The sequence below is a fragment of the Coloeus monedula genome, assembly GCF_965178545.1.
Source record: "Coloeus monedula genome assembly, chromosome: 1".
Lineage (NCBI taxonomy): Eukaryota > Metazoa > Chordata > Aves > Passeriformes > Corvidae > Coloeus > Coloeus monedula.
The window spans coordinates 86,981,262-86,998,549 of NC_138781.1; the positions used below are offsets into that span (position 1 = coordinate 86,981,262).

Sequence of the window (17,288 nt, forward strand, 5' to 3'; positions counted from 1 at the left end):
TGGATTAATGACTCCAACATACTCACAACTGAGCCTTTCTGTGGTAGCTTGTCAATATTAGAACTACTAAAATGTCAAAGTGGACAATGGCAATACACTATTTGAGAATTCTAGCTATAGTAGTCTATTTACAACCGTACAACACTGTTTTCTCACTGCAAGAGGTTTAACCTGCAATGAAGACCTCAAGAACAATCTTACAGGAGGCTTCTTTGTAGATTTTAAGCCTGTACTGGGGACAGAATAAAGCCTTTCGCTAGGAGACTAGAGAGACAGATTAGATCAGAGATGCTGTTCTGGAAGAGATTCCGCTCTGAATACATTGGTGGAGAGAACCACAGTTCCACATCACGCTTGGCCCATTTTGGGGGGTCCTCCACATTGCAAGGCACGTAGAAACAGCCAGATGCTTCAGCTACATTTAAATTACCTCAAGTTATCAGAGGCCATATCAATGTACTAACTACAGTATTAAAACAGGGTTCATTTTCTGTGTCAACAAGGTCCACTGTCAGTGATTCCCAAACCTCTGGCATCAGATAGAACTTCCCACCACAATATCACTAGGCAGCAGGTCAGGAAGAAGCTCTCACAAATCAGTGGTGATTATGCTTTAATATTGCATAATTGGGGTATAGGAGTTGGGGTGTGTTGGAGGAGTGAGAGATTTGTGCTTTCAAGGAAAGGAGGTGGGAGTTCAGGAGCAGAGACATTTCTGGATAACAAGGACCTGGGTTTCTATGGGATTGCTCAGCCACCAGTGTTACTGTGGTTTCTCACCCCACCAGATGCCAAGTGCAGCCTCTTCCCTAACTCAGGACTTCAGTTGTGAAAAACATATGGCCCTAAATATTAAAGCTCTGTAAAACAAATTCAACCTTAAAAATTCTCCAATACCTCCAGTCAGAAAAACAGTATTACCAAAGTAGCACTATCTGAGAACTGAGAAATGGGATTTGAAAGCAGCAATTTATTTAATAGTAAGAAGAAACCTAACTAGAGCAATATTTTAATTGCATAGACACAGCTAGGAGTATTTTACTATGCAGTTACAGGTTAGGTGGTGGCTTCTCTGGGAGGATTTCAAGGATAAGATTGCTCAGCATGAAGGAAGTGTTAGAGCACAGCAGTTTTAAACAACAATTGTTGGGAGTTCATTTTGCTATTCTGTGGTTCAACAATTATTATCCTTTGCCACCTAAGGGAATACTGAAAAAGTAGTCACTAAATCCGATTATGTTAGATTTGTAAGCTTTTTTTCTCCTTTTTTTTTGTTTTTCTGAAACCTGAGTATAACAAAATACAGAAAACTGTGAAAAAAGCAAAAAACTTTACTTTTATTACCAGTAAGAGACTGAAGCCATAATATTTTCAGCTACATTTCATAAGAACATTTTTAGACAAATTCTTTTTGCCCAGAAATCTCTTTGCTTTAAAATACATTCCAAAACTGTGACAAGTTTAATGTATTACTTCATATTGCATGACTTCAACAACAGGCCCTGCCTAAAAAGAATGACATCCTTATGCATATTCTGCATTAAAATGATTCTATTCAAAACACACACCCCCTCTTGCTAGTGTTATTTTTTTCAAACACCTGGGGAGCTATATTAATATTAGTATGTCAAGTGTTAAATTGTATTTAAAAGTATGTAAGATAAATTTTCCTATGTAAAGTACTTGACGGTGTGGTGTATTCAAAAAGCAATTTCCATAACAGCAAGAAACCTTACTAGAGTTGTATGATTTAGTAAGATACAGCAGCCTGAAATACACAATCCTGCTGACCTTCAATACTTCAAAATCATTCCAGTTTTTATAGCTCCTGTTGTTTGCCATCCCATTTCTATCCATTGCCACTGAGTATACAAATGAAAAGAGTTGAAAGTCTGTTTTCTGTACAAACAAAATGCACACTGCTCCATGCCTACTCAGCCGGGGATTTTATTTACTGTCTACTTACCAACCTACCCCTAACTAAGGACTCTATTTCTTTCACATTTTCAACTCAACCTTTCTTCACCGCTCCCTTCAGCCATTCTCCTTCCACGCTGCTGGCCTGGAATCATCTATTGTCCAGAGCTATGTGACCAACTTTCACTTCCAGAGAAAAGGAAAACACCAGAGCATCATGAAAAAACGTGTACTAAAAAAACAATAGCACCACTTTCACACGAGCCATTCCTCTGCCTGCATGCCCAGATCTCCACACTGCAGAGGTGCTCAGCTTTCATCACATTTCTAGGTGGCTTTTTCCCAATATTTCTGCTGCATCTGATGCTCAGCCAGCACATACTGAACAGCCCGTGGGCGCAGGTCTCATCCCATGGAAACACAGGGAAGTAGAGGCCACACACAGTGATGGTGGGATGCGTCCTGACTTCAGTCCTCTCCCACTCTCCCTGAACAAAGCAGTACATCTGGCCTGACAATCTCACTTTTGATAAAGCAGGTAAAAAAAGGCCAAACACCACCCAAGAAAACCCTCATGTAAGATTTGCAACAAAATAGCAAAAAACTGAAACCTGGCATTTTACTAAGTAAATCCCATTTTATTTATAAATCCGTAAGATATGTGGTCGCTCAGCACGGTCAATAAAGAGAATACGAACTCTGCAAGAGCACAGGAGGCAAAGTTGTTTTGTTCTGCATTTCTGCATCATGTGAAATCACTATTACATGATCAAAACCAACAGCTAAATAATGTGTCACAGAAACCATGCAAATTCTACAGATCCAGAAAGATTTTCCTTTTGCAGCTTTAGTGGCCACATGACCCTGAAATGCCATAAAAAGCCATTCCCAGAATGTTCATGTGGCTTCAGAAAAGTAGCACTTACTGAAATGCGATTAAAAGTCAATAAGGAGAGATGGGGAGAAAAGAAATTTAGAGGTTCTAAAGCAGAGATTCTTTTGCTAGCCTCTCTGGAGAAATATGTCCTGTCTGCCCACATCATCAATGAGCATAGAACTCTTGGGCTAATCCAGAGAAAATCATAGTATAGAAATAAGTATGACCAACACATGATAATGTGCATTTATACTGCACTTTTCTGGATTTGAGGCTTTGTCATCAATCAAGATTTCTTTCCAGTCTTCATCTCACCAAAGAAACATGACCTTTCTCACCAAGCCAACCTTTTAATGGAATTTAATATACAAATTAATGTCATTCAGACCACACACTTTCCTTCTCTTGTCAATACCTTGGGTCACCCAGCAGACCTGGCAGTTTATCTACATCAGACCTAACAAAGACCCAAAATTGTAGCTGATATTCTTAAATAAATTTCTAACTGGTGATCAATTCAGGTTACTGCAAAGAAAATAAAAGGCATTCATGTCTACCTACGAAAGACCATAATCTCCTCTATGTGAAAGCCATTTAAAGCACCAATTTATACTTATTTGTACAGGTGTGTAAGTAGTATGTACACACTGTCAGGAACTGTCATTACATAACATATGCAGTCATAATGGATAATCAGTGTGACATGGGAAAAAAGGACTTACTCAAATCTCTGCCTCATTTAATAGCAATAAAATACTTTCTGTTTTAGTTCTTTTTGGAAAGCAGAAATTTTCAGGCTTATGTATGTTTAATATGTTTTAATTAGATGTTCACCTTCTTTACATGACAGACTGTTTAGTCCATGTCTTTCACAACTGTACATTATTTGGAAAAAGAGATTTGATGATTAAGGCTAACAACAGTGTAATAAAGAAAAATGCATACTGTAGTTACTATCACATTTACTTAGGATCAGTTCCATCGCAAATTACAAAAATATAAAAAAATTACAGAATCTGAAAGATAAACCTATAATACTTTGCTTGCTTATATTACCAAAAGAAGAATAAAAATCCCTTGCCACACAGGTTTTTTTCTTCCTTTTTTTTTGGGGGGGTGGAGGGGAGGCAGAACTGCAAGTGTGGTCAAGGGGAATATAACCAAACTCAATCTGAGCCCTCAGATATTTGAACTTGCAACACTATCACTATCATAATGACACCTAAAAATTGTAATTTATGAAAACTCATCCCTATTGAATGAGGCAAGAACTACTGTTATGAAGACTACAGCTAGTTTAAGGCAAAAAAATACAGAGTGGTAACAAATGATAAACTTAGGAAAGGCTGTGTTCATTACTAAGTGGGAGAGGAAGCAACTATCGTGGTAAATATGAAAAGGTGTTGCAAACTTGGGAAGAAATGTATGAAAGGAAGAGCTGAAAAATGAATACAAAGGAATTGTGAAGTAATCACAACAGGCAGAAAATAGTTAAGGACATTCATACTACAAATGTGCAAACTGATAAATTACAGAAGCCATCTCAAATTGGCATACTACAACAAAGAAGAAATCTAGAATCACTAATATGTAAAGAGACTGTGCAGAGTACAAAATCCAAATTACTGTGCAATGCCACATGAAGACATGAGACAGAGTGACTGCAGTTACTAAGTGATCACTTCACCTGCCATTTTGGTTCTTGGGAAATGAAGATATTTGCAAATCAGTGAAGTGTTAGAGAAATCAGAATATTTAAGAAGAGATTCAGGTTTGACAATTTAAGCAAAGATAATTCCCTGAAAAGCAACATAGAGAATTTATATACATATATAACTTAGCTAAAATGGTATGTACGAGAAGCAGATAAGAAAAATGCAATCTAGAATTCAACATAATTAATACATAGTCAAGTTCTAAACTGTTCAAAGTAAATCTGCCAGAACAATATAATCCAAGAACTTCAGATATTAAATAAAATTGATACTACTGATAAATTTATTATTTTACACCAAGTTTATTTTAAGCTATAAAATCAGTATGAAGCTTTGGAGTAGTAACAGGAAAGTACTTTTTCCCAAACTGGCACAACAGCAGATGCTGCACTGCATGAAAACATCATTTATTTTTTGAAGTCTTGTGAATGCATTTATGTGGAGAGACAGAGGGTGGGGTTTTTTTTCCCCCTGATAGACTGAAAAGGCTTTTCCTGTGACACTGGCCCAGGAGGCTTAGCCTTTCTGCAGTGTTGAAGCTGGGAGATGTCGCGTCCTCCTCCCTGATACGCATCTCCCAGGTAGTTACTGGTTCCCTTTTGAAAAGCTGCTCTTTTTGAAACCTGCCTTTTGAAAGTCCTCTTGCCCTTCCTGTTCTCGGCCCTTCTCCAAACCAGTCTCATATATTACCTAAAGAGGTGGCAGAATCATAAAAGATAAATACCTCTGGGATCATCCTTCATCAACACTGAAATGTTGTCTGAGAATTGACTATTATCTTGATCCATTATTTTTCTCCTTCCAGTTTTTTTAGACAGTCTATTGCTGAATTAAACAAATATAAACATCAAAATTATGTCCCAATAAACAAGCTTCTGCTTCCATGCGAAAAAAGGTCACATAGTAAAATAAAACAAAAAAGTCACTAAATGAACATTAATAATCTCTTGAAAGCACATCTATTTTCTAGTTCTCAATGAATTTATAATTTATGATGTATAATTATTTCTATAACTTACATTTAATGATACATTTTTCCTAAAAATCTGAGCTTCACCACACTTGAATTCATGCAATAACACCATCCTATGACCTAATTACATTTGTATATTTAAGATACCTTTAAAAATTAATTTACCAAGATTTTACTAACTATATATTCTTTTATGAATATATAAAACTTAAACATACATCTTCTACAATTCATATTGAGTGAGTCCTACTACATCAAATGTATTATTTTACCTCTTTATCTCATACTTCTGTAAAACTCTATAAACATAGCACCTTGCATGTCAACAAAGGAGCATATTGTTTTCTTTCAAATATTAGTTAATTTAAGGTAAGCAAGGTTTCCTAACACCTGCATAACTGGAGATTTGCATCCTAACAAGGGAAACTGAAAGGATTTCACAGCAAACATACTACAAACTGCAGGGACATGGGGAAAAATTCTGCTATCTGCTTCCTAGACTAAAAGAGAAGTGATCCCCTGACAATCCAAATAATCAGATTCATTTATTTAGCACCACAGTTGTGCCTTCAAAAAAGCTACCAAAACAGGGAATGCCCTCAAACAACTAAACTGAGGTCTTAATACGGAGCTTGTAGGAAACATTTTCACCATTCTATTTTATTATTTCTTTGTTCAGTAGCTCACTAGCTAAATTTTTACGGCACCAGAAACCTGCAAACTGAATCAGATTTGAGACAAAAGGCAAAAAAATGACCAAAGGTCAGGCTCTGTGATGATACACCCTTACAGCACCCAATTCACAAAAGTAAAAACATACAGTATTATGTCCAGTTATGTCATGTAAAGGTACAAGCTTTTCCATGGTAGGCAGGTATGCAAGGCCAAAGAACTCAAACTAACAAGACTAATGTAGTATCATGCCAAAACCTTCCCTCCTGGAAGTCAGGCAAAGCATTACATTTCTGAGTAAATGACAATTCCAATTAATGATATTTGCATGTCTCCCTTAAACCTGCTAGCAAGAAGTGCTGGAGAGCTGCTTTAATGGTTCTCTGGTATCTCCATCATACAAGTAATTGTTAACTCTGTGTGTACTATGAAATTATTAAATGTTTATTTCCTAATGTCAAATCAATTATTAAGCACATAAGAAGCCATATGAAGGGCTTGAATTATTCATTTCCATTTGTCACTTGGTCTCTCAATTTCAGAAACATCAGAAGAGTATGATGACATTTAAAATCAGTTTCAGTATTCTCAGAAACATTCATATTCTTACTGATAAATGTTATTTCCCATCAAAGAGAAAAATCTTGCCACATTCAGTTAGTGCATATTTATCCAAGTCTCACATTTGTATTGTACTTCAATATGTACATTTGCCTCAACAAAATTCATTCACATGACTTGCACTGCAATTATCACATTGCATGTAAACTATGCAATAATCTTGATGAAAACTACCATCAGCTCAGCCTTTGTACTTAATTGTCCCCTCCAAGATGAGAAAAACTTCAGGAAATGGAGTCAAGGAAAATAAACTAGCAGGGAAACAAGAATTTCATAAGGATCTTTCAGTAAGTTCCAGGACACATCCAGTCTCTTCTACTTCGTATTACATCAAACCTCTCTCATAAATGTTATAATGAATGCCTAAAGAGATCAGAAATAGACTCAAAATTATTATCCCCAGATGTTTTAAATTCTGAGACTACTTCTCCAGAACACTGGAAAGATAGAAGATATTTAGATAGCAAAAACCGTGAACTTTTAAAATTCAGAAAATGCACCTCTTCAGCTTTTAGATGAACTTCAGGCACAGGTCAAAGTAAATTGCCATTTAAAACAACTCAGTAGTTTCCAGATGTTCAGTAGAGCATAGGAATAAAGAACTAAAAGGATGCTTCTGAACCACTGAAGTCCATGTTTCTTCAATTGAAGACACTGACTGACTCTCAGCTAAGGACAGCATTCCTCACTGTAAAACCAATTCATTATTTTAATCTTTATTATCCTGGGGATATTAACCTCCACAAACCGAGTGCCCCAATGGCTATGGGATGCATTTTAATGTACAGTTTAATTTTCATTACTGGCCAGATGACTTTTATTTTTGTGTGTGTCACTAACTCTTTGTCTTCCGTAGCTTCTCCTCAAATCTGAGGTCTGCAACCACGGACTATCTGTAGATGGCAGTCACACCCCTCAGCATTCTTCTCCTCTGCAGATCTATACCCAAGTCAAGCTCTTCTCAACTCCTCTCACAAACTCCCCTTTCTCCTGGTGATCTTTTGAATATATGCAACTAGAGGTTTATGTAGTCATCCAGGCAAGGATTCATCTTTAGCTGGGTACTTTGCCATCACAAACGAGTTTTTTTCTGGACACATGTCCAAATGACCCAGTGAACAGCTAATGCTTCCTCTCTTCATTCTGCTTGTCCTTGCTGCGTTTTCTACTGAGGAACTCAGTGTATAGCTGCAACTTCTGCTGTTAGTCCCCAAATGCAGGCACCTCATATTTCCTATTATTGAATTTCATCTAGCTGCTGTTACTGCAGTCCTCAAGGTCAAGCTTTTCTTCCCCATAATATTGTGGTCTTTAGCTGTATTAGGAATCTTTGAACTGGGTCATCAACAAATTTCATTACAGCAGTGACATTCAGTTACCCCTTCCCTAGTAAAAAAGCACTAATAAAGGGAAACATTCTCCAGAGAGCTCTCTGAGAAATCCAGCTAGAAATCTTGCTCCTGCCTGACGCCCTCTAAAGTCACACAACCTGCCACCTCCCCTCACCTACATGTACAGTTACCTTAATAATGGTCATCTCCCTTTAGCAGGGCTTCTAGTCTCCTGTTTGGCACGAAAACAGATTTTTTTTCTTTCAAAAAATACGTTCCCTACTCAAAACAGTAATCAGTTAATTTTTCACAAACTGCTCTCATAATGCACTGCCATGACATATCAAAGGTTAACAATGGCACGTTGGTTTTGCCAATGGGGATTTCAGGGGTTCGCACACTATGGTATTATATTAACCTACTGTATTGCTGATTTTAATAACTGGCAGGTCTCTCTAATAGTTCATCTTTTTCCTGTCTTCTATACAGATATAACCATACCAGACTTGATGAAACCACTTAAATGTCTTCCTATTAAGCCTGTGACTTTATATATTTATAAAAAAAGCATCGAGATAAAAATCATCTGTTCTCTTTCCATGAATATAACTGAAAATACAGTATATACTGGTGGATTGGGGGGTTCTTCTTTTTCTATCATACCTGTTCCTAAAGCAGAGTATTGTCTGCTTGGCAGGGTCTTTCCTTTTCATACAACGCTTCTGGCTTCCTTCATGTCCTTTTTCAGGTGAATATTCACCTACAAGTTACTGAACCATGCTCCTTCAAGATTTTGTTCCTCGTTTAGGATACTCATTCCTGAGACTCTGGTTAATCTTGAACTTAAAAAAATGTTGAGTCTTCCCCACACTCCAGATCCTGAACAAGTGGTATAGCATCAACCCATCCTCACTTACCTGTGCTGCAGGGATTTCACTACACCTGCCTTGCTTTCCTCAAATATCTAAGAATACTTTTTTCTCATACTGCTTAACCACAAAACATGTTATTGATTATTTAGGGCAGGGCTGACTTTAGATAAGGCAGGTCCCACGCAAGGTGTGGAAATCAGACCCAATGCAATTCCACACAAAGACAAGTCTTCCCTTTCTGCACACCCATTTTCTCACCACACTGCCTAATACAGGAGCTAATTACCACAACCACAGAAACTCTGTGCAGGCCTTCACCCCTCAGCACACAACAGTTACCTCCAGGTGCTAAGACAGTACCAAAAAAAAAAAAGAGATTGATAAAACTAGTGCATAAAATTTTGCCCACACTTCCTAAGCCAGGACTGCTCCAAGGCCCGAATTGAACCATTCCATATCAACACACTAAAACAAAACAAAGAAGTATTTTAAATTCTGCTCAAAGAGCAGAATTTAGGCTAAAATAATCAAACATATATTCTAAACACATCACTCTGGATATTTTTTTAAAAACCAAAAGTGTGAAATTCCACTTGAAGTAATTTCTGTGCTGTAACTGAATATAGAGAAGGAGGAACACATCTGGTGCCTGCACTGTGCAAATGTATTTATGATTAAATAGAATTGAATACCAAAATCCTGCAATGATAGAATTCATTAGACTAGTATAATGCTGCATAATTACTCTTTTTTTTATATCATCCACTGCATGCTTTAAGAGCTCTTTTTACCCATTGATATCAATGTGCTATGTCATATTTACATACATCCTGCTTAAAAGGCTGAGGAAATATTAGACATGACAGAGGGTGACACAGAAAGGCAACTGTTGTACAATAACTACACTGTCAGCGAAACAAGAGGAAACTGATTTAAATTCATTCCCCAGCATGGAACTCTACAGACAGGTACTGGATTTACATTTTGAAAGGAAAGGTACTTCATACTATAGTAAGGAAGAGCTCTAACACAATAAAATCTATACATCACTCCTTTTTACCAGCTCTCCTTGCTCTGCTTGCCTGCCTTGCATTACTGGCCCTCCACCAACACCCCATCCACAGATTTCCTCATGGACCTTGCTAAACAAGCATCGCCCTTGGGTCTTTCCTCACTGAAACCATCTCCACACATTACTGCCAGCAGGCAGTGGCTCTCTCTGAGCCTCCACATGACTGCCTTTCCTCTGCTTCTTTCCTACCAACCCAAGTGTCTCATGACTCCTAGCAGGCAGACCAGTCTCCCTCCTGGCTCATGCAAACTGTAGCACATGAAGGTCCTAACAAAGGATCTAAGCTCCCCAGGCCACCAAGGAAAACCAGGGGCTCCACTGCCACAGAAACTTAGGCTGACAGCAACAAAAGTGGGTTGCTACACTTCTTTAAAATAATTTGTCGGGTACAAAAGACTTTTGCCATCACTGTTTCAATTGTTTTCATGTTAAGCCACCCACAGTCTCCCTAAGGCACGCTCCGTCTCCCTCTCAGTGTACTCATTGTTCTTCACTGTTGGCACAGAGGAGTAAGGGAGTTTGGACACTCACAAAGAGGTAAGTTAGCTACTACAGCTGATGGTGCAAATCTGCTGGCTGCTCTCATAGATGGGTTAGTGATGATACCTAGGCAGTCCAGTGACAATAACAGCCTTTGGATCGGGCTCAGCAGGCAATTACAGAGCCAGCATGGAGCTGGCAGACTGGCACAAGGGACAGAGCAACTGTCCACACCACACTGTCTTCCCCCTTCAAACAGCGGCCAGATACCCACCTGATAAGAGCTTTCCCTCCAAAACTGTAGCTGCAACCAAAGAAGAGTCAAGGAAATGGAGACTGATAAAAGCAGTCTGCAGGGACAGCAAAAAGGTAGCTGAAACCAATTACTATTTGCACTTATTTCACATCAGCCTACAGGTTTCTAATAAAAAAAACAAAACAGTGGTCCTGACCAACCACTTCATTTCCAGCCCTCTACTAATTGCAGGTTATTTGAGCTATGTGCCTGCAAGCTAAGGAGGAACTGCTCTGCATTAAATATATATTGAGTTCCCAACCAAAATAATGTCTCTCAATAGGTATTTTTATTGTGAACAAAAGCTGCAAAAGTTCACACCTCAGGTTCCTTAAGACAACAAACTACAATGAGCAGCTGCAAACAGCCAAAAGGCACATGAAAATCATTAAGCCAAAATTTAAAAGATGCAGGGTTGCCACTCAAAGGGCTGTGCACAAATGACACAAAAACATGCTCTTTCTATTTACTGTGGTATGCAGAAAATCTATCTTTCAATAACTACTAGTACAACTAAGAAATACCATATTCTTAACAAGCTTAAGATTTAGGGAACATGAAAGTTATGATATTTTTAAACTCTCCTGGACCAGAACAGAAGTTAGGCTGTAATCTGAAGTAAATTAAAAGCAAATTAAAGTAAATCTATATAAATATGAAGTAAATTAAAATAAAGCACTTGTTTGGTAAGTTACTATGCATGAACTGACTCTTTTATTTTCATCAGTTTCTAATTAGCTAATGTTGACAGAGATATATTGAAACCTAACTAATTTAACTTTTACATTGTGTCTTCCTTTCTTTCATAAAAAGCATAAAGGAATCACAAAACCACTCTAATATGCCAAGTAAAATGGTTTAAAGATTCACAAAATGTAAAATTTCAACAAAGAACCTGTCAATCATCACCAAGGAAGGATTTTTCCAATTTGATTTCACATATAAGAGAGAACACCAATTATTGACCTACATATTTTCAGTGCAGAGCAAACAAAACAGCAGCATCACAGGAATACAAGGCAGTATTTTACTACTCGCAGATCTTTTTCAAATGTTTGAAAACATCATATCTGCAATTAGTCTTTTGTGTAATGTGTCAAATTCCTAGAAAGATGCCTATATTTCCATAGTTTACTCTTAACTGACACTAGGCAAAAGTACACCTACAAAAGCAATCCACAAAAGTGGTCTGCTGTTCAAAGGGGGGAAAAAAAAGCAGGTTTGGGGAAATGAAGGGTCCCACTACAGCGAGCCACAGGGAGACCTTGGACTCCCAGCAGTGGCCAGGGGCTACTCTGGCACAGCCCCTCTCCCAGCAGATGCCAAAGACATCTGCTGCCAGGTCCAGGCACTCCGGAAAAGCCCTGCCTTCTCTCAGCTGGAGCCTGCAAAGCACTCGGCAAGGCGGCTGCCTGGAGCCAGCTGCTGCCGGCAGAGCAAGAGAGGCAGCTCCGTCCCAAATATCCTTTTCTCCAAGCAGCTCTTGCACACAAAACAAAGAGAAGACTGAAACATCAGAGAAGTTGTGCCCTGGCAACCTACAGGAAGACAATGGCTTTTCCCAGAGCTCCACAGTCCTTCCTCTGTCATCGGGCCAGACACATCCCCTGCATGCTGTGGGAATGCCTACATTTTTCCTAAGAGGAAAGCAACGCAGGATAAATCATTTTCACAGGCTAAATAAAACTCCAGGACTAAGACATCAGTATCCCTCCTACATCTCTTTCAGTCCATGTGCTTTGGAAAACCATTATCCCATTTTCAAATACCAAAATTAAATTCAGTATCTTTTGCAATGAATAAATAATATGGCCAATTAAATATTTGCATCTAAGCTTGAACGTCTGAAATATTCTAGCATGACATGACACAACTGCCAACGAAAACAAAAGTAAGACCAAGTGAATTATCTAGACCTGATACTACAAAGATACAAGCACTCCCAGGGTGAAATCCATATCTAGAAAAAATTATTTCATGTTCTGATTGCTTTTTACTACATGCAAGTGTGACCCGGTTTGGTCGTTTTAAATACTGAAAAGAAAAAAAAAAAAAACTAAAAAAAAACCCAAACAAGGTAGGAGGTTTCTTAGATAATTAATCCCACAACCTTCCAAGAAAATGAAAATATAAAGTTACCCACAAAGATAATGGCTCCAAAAGTATTACTAACATACACCAGTAATTTAAATAATTTACATTAAAGAATTCAAAGGAACTACCTGAAGTTCAATATTTGCCCAAGCCTTGGCAAGATCTGAGTAAAAAGTCAGAGAATTTATTTCAAGTCTATCTCAAGGACCTAGAAGGCATTCTGGATAGAGTAATACCATTTAAAGGTTAAATTCATAGAATCAGCATGAAATTTTCCTAAGACATATTTGTATGTTTAAAAAAATTTTTCCATCCTTTGAAGAGTTTTAAAAATATTATATGAGGAGTATTCCTGTGTAGAATGGTTTGGGGAAAAGAAAATGATGTGGCAAACTCAGAAGAATCGATCAGACACAGCGCTGGATATTGCACATCAGTTACTGATGTTTCAAAATGCTGCTATTAGGCTGCAATTATATTTTGCTTTGTCTTCATTACAAAATTTTAAAAATGTGAAGGGTACTTCACTGCTTCTCTACTCATCCATTTTTCCAGACAAGTAAGGAGACTCCCAGTCCTTTTTTCATATGCATTGCTAGAGAACACCCTGAAGACCACAGAAAGCCTACACTAAGAGCTCAAACATTTTAAACTGAGAAAGATAGCATCAGCAGTGTTGAACAAAACTAGCATTTACTGCCATGTTAACTGGCCACTACAATCAAATATTCACTCTACAAAGGTGACTGGGATCAAGTATTAATTATACAAAGGAACTTAAAAATATAAAAGCAAAATCCTTCTAATATTTCCTAATATATTTTAAGTATGCACATCTCTGGTATTTATAAAACAGATGGAGGGAGTCTCAGCATGCAACCACTTAGTCCCAAAAACATTTTGTGAAATGTCCCACAAAAATGAACATGAATGTTTTTGTATAGAATGGTTCTTGGAAATGTACCCAATGGAATTAAAATTAGTAATAATGACAGTCTTACCTGGTCCCAGGGACAGATGATTCCTCCAAAACACATAAAGAGATATCCCATGGCAACAAGACATACCCAGACCACCAGAGAAAATATACGAAGCAGCTTCTTAAATACAGGTTCTACGCAGACAAGGATAAATATAGCAAAAAAAATTGCTAGGGCCGTTGGAACAGTTATTAAAAATGCCACGTGGTCTTCAACTTCCTGGAAACAGAGGAAAATGAAAAGGAAGTTAAAAGCTAACGTAATTAAAGGTCAGACATCAATAACATACTCTAAACTGATTGTACATGGAGATCCCAGAAAGACATGACTAGATATCTAAAGCGACTTTCAATTAAAATACGGTTTCTTTCATGGTAAGAAGCTGTTATGTGGAGCATCATCTTCATAACTACTACTGCAAATATTAACCACAAGAGCACACCATTTCTTTTACTAATCTGAGTTGCAGTAGGCTGTGAGAAGTGTGTGCAACATGAGGTTGGAAAGCTGGTTCCAAGCTCAGTCTGCAGTGGATCCACAGCCAACCAGCCAACAACTCCACTGCCAGCACACACAGAACGGAGAGGGATGCAGAAGAATGAAAGCTTGCAACAGCATGAATCTGCAGGAGAAAGAAACTTCCCCTGAAGCCTAGCATGCCCCTGCAGAACCTTTTCACTGCTCTGCGGACTGAAAAGACCCATCGCATCAGGAGAGGTGCTGGAGCTGAGCCAGGCAGCCCCATCTGCTCCGTGTGTAACAGCCAACGCAACCACGAGAACGTGATGGGTGACAGCAGCAGGGACTCTCTTGTGAGAGGTACAGAGGCGCCCATGTGCTGACCTGACACACCCCTGAGAGCTGTGCTGCTTGCTGGGGGCTCGTATCAGCAATGCCACCAAGAGATTCCCAAGCCTCACGGAGCTCACTATTACCCACTGCTGTAGGTTCACACGGGCACCAGTGACACAGCCAGGAGTAGTCTGAGCAATACCAAGAAGGATTGCAGAGGGTGATGGTAAGGGACTCCAGAACACAAGTAGTTTTGCCACCAATTCTCACCAAACTAAAGTTGGCAGGCGAACAGAACTTAAGTTCATTCCACTCCTAGAAGTTTGATGCCAATACCAGAAAGAGATGCTCTGCATCTGAAAAGGGATTGCAAGTCAGCAGGAGAAGGAATTCCAGCCACTCTAGACAGTATGCTGGCTTTGGGGGCACGGGAAGTAAACAAGAGATGTGCATCTGGGATCTTATCACAGAGATGTGGTGGGACAGCTCCCATGACAGGAGTGCTGGAATGGAAGAATACTGGCTCTTTAAGAAGAACAGGAGAGGGAAGACAAGGAGAGGGTGCTTTCCTCTATGTCATGGAGCATCCCCTGCCGGGTGATGGATGAGGAGCTGACTGAGAGCTTATAAGTGAGGTTAAAGGGAAAGCAGAGATAGGCAACATTACAGTGGGAGTCTGCCACAGGTCGTCCAACCAGGAAGACTCAGAAGATGAGGCCCTCTATAGACAGACAGGAACAGCCTCGTGTTCACAAGTCCTAGTCGTCAGGAGGAACTTCAGCCACCCCAATACCTGCTGAATGGGCAACACAGCGGGCACGAGCAATCCAGGCAGTTCCCAGAATGCGCTGATGATAATTCCCTTCTCCAAGTGGTACAGGACAAGGTGGGTGGGGTTTTGAGCAGCCTTGTTTAGTGGAAGGTGTGCCAGCCCAGGGCAGGAGGGTTGGCACTAGGTGATCTTTAAGGTCCCTTCTAACCCAAAACACTCTATGATTTAATCTTATTTGAAGCCGATTGAGAAAACTGTAAATCACGCTGAACAATGCAGCTGTCAAAATGCCTCACAAATCAACAATGTCCATAGCTCTATAAAAGCCTTTTTGACAGGGATAGTTGCAAGGTACTATATGATTTGCTTCTGCTTAAAGTATTTATCTGGAAGTACAGACTCTAGATTACATATATACATTTCCTCCTAGCAACTGCTTACTTTGGAATGTACAAACAACACCCAGAGCAAGGACTAGACTATAAAGTGAAGTAAGATTCAGAATATTCAATATTTAAATTTATTTACAGAACTTACTTGTAAGTTACTACACTAACATCTTTAAATCATCTAATGATGGATGCATTAATAAAGAATAAATATTTGATTTTCTATTGCTGTATATGCTCAAAATGGTATGCCTGATTGAAGTACAACACCACTATACCAAAGTACAGTCACAGGATTTTTAGTCATTCCCCAGCTGTTCTGAATTCTAACAGCCTCATTTGCAGCAACAAGGATTCCCAAAAGCAGGCCCCAAATGCTACTGCTGCAACAGTAACCACAGACTTCATGCACAAAAGCCTCAGATCCATTTTTCATGCTGGTGAAAGCTTCAAGAGAATCTGAAAGTACGTATTTGATGGTTTGTAAGACATCTAAGCACAAAGAAACAACATTTCTTTTTCCCCTTTTTTTAGTTGCTTCCTTAGTGCCCTGTTAAATCTTGTTTATTGATAGATTTTCAAATCAAATACATGACATTTTACTTAAAAGTATCTTAATATGACTTTTTTCCTTTCTTATGTATATAAGACTTCCTTCAATTAAATCAAAACAAAAAATTTACAAATAAATTTGTAAATTTACAAACACTTAAAAATGCCATCAGCAGGGTTTGTTTTTAGTTTTGTTTTTCCCCTGATCTAGTAAGTTTTACAACTTGATATCTAGAGACACTTGCTGTAAAAATCTGTCCCCTTCCGCTGTTCCCATTTCTTCATTTTCCTTGCTGCCCTGCCTGCATGTGCACCACAGACTGGGACACCCAGCTGCTCCCAGCTCCAGCCACCACCTTGACAGGCTCAAACCAAGGAGACCACCACAATATACCCCACCCTGCCAGACAAAAGTCAGCTCATCTTTCAACTCTTCTTGTTTTTAATGCCCTTTTGGATTTATGAAGTCACACATTTAAGCAACTGTTATTGCAACACTTGACTTTCACGGTATAAGCAAAAAAAACGTCAAGAAATTTTAAGTGGTGATTCTAACCCTGAAATGCAAACACGAAGCTTCCAAATATCAAATACACACATGAAGGCTTTCAAGCACTTGGGTAGTCACACAGAAAACAAAACTATGGCCTTAAATTTAGGCACAGGGGTTAGTGTCTGCACAAGTACAGAGCTGCATGGAGTAACATACGTGCAATCTTGCATAGTAAAAATATAAAACCTACCGACTAGTAGGAAGAACTACTGATTTATATATATGAATGTTGTGACTTTTGATCAATCCCATCTAAGAAACTTGTTTCAGTTAATTGATTCAGTAACTGGCACAACCAATGCCAGCTCAGTTAACATCAAAAGCATTTAAC

The 17,288-nt window shown here is 38.7% G+C and overlaps 1 protein-coding gene across 1 annotated transcript in view; it reads right to left on the reverse strand.

Moving 5' to 3' along the window:
* Positions 1–17,288, reverse strand: part of ADCY2 (adenylate cyclase 2) — a 211,455-nt gene that overhangs the window by 175,600 nt on the left and 18,567 nt on the right. Inside the window, exon 2 of the mRNA XM_082285044.1 lies at positions 13,921–14,118. Within this exon, the coding sequence (XP_082141170.1) occupies positions 13,921–14,118 (198 nt within the window). The remainder of the gene's footprint in view (positions 1–13,920; positions 14,119–17,288) is intronic.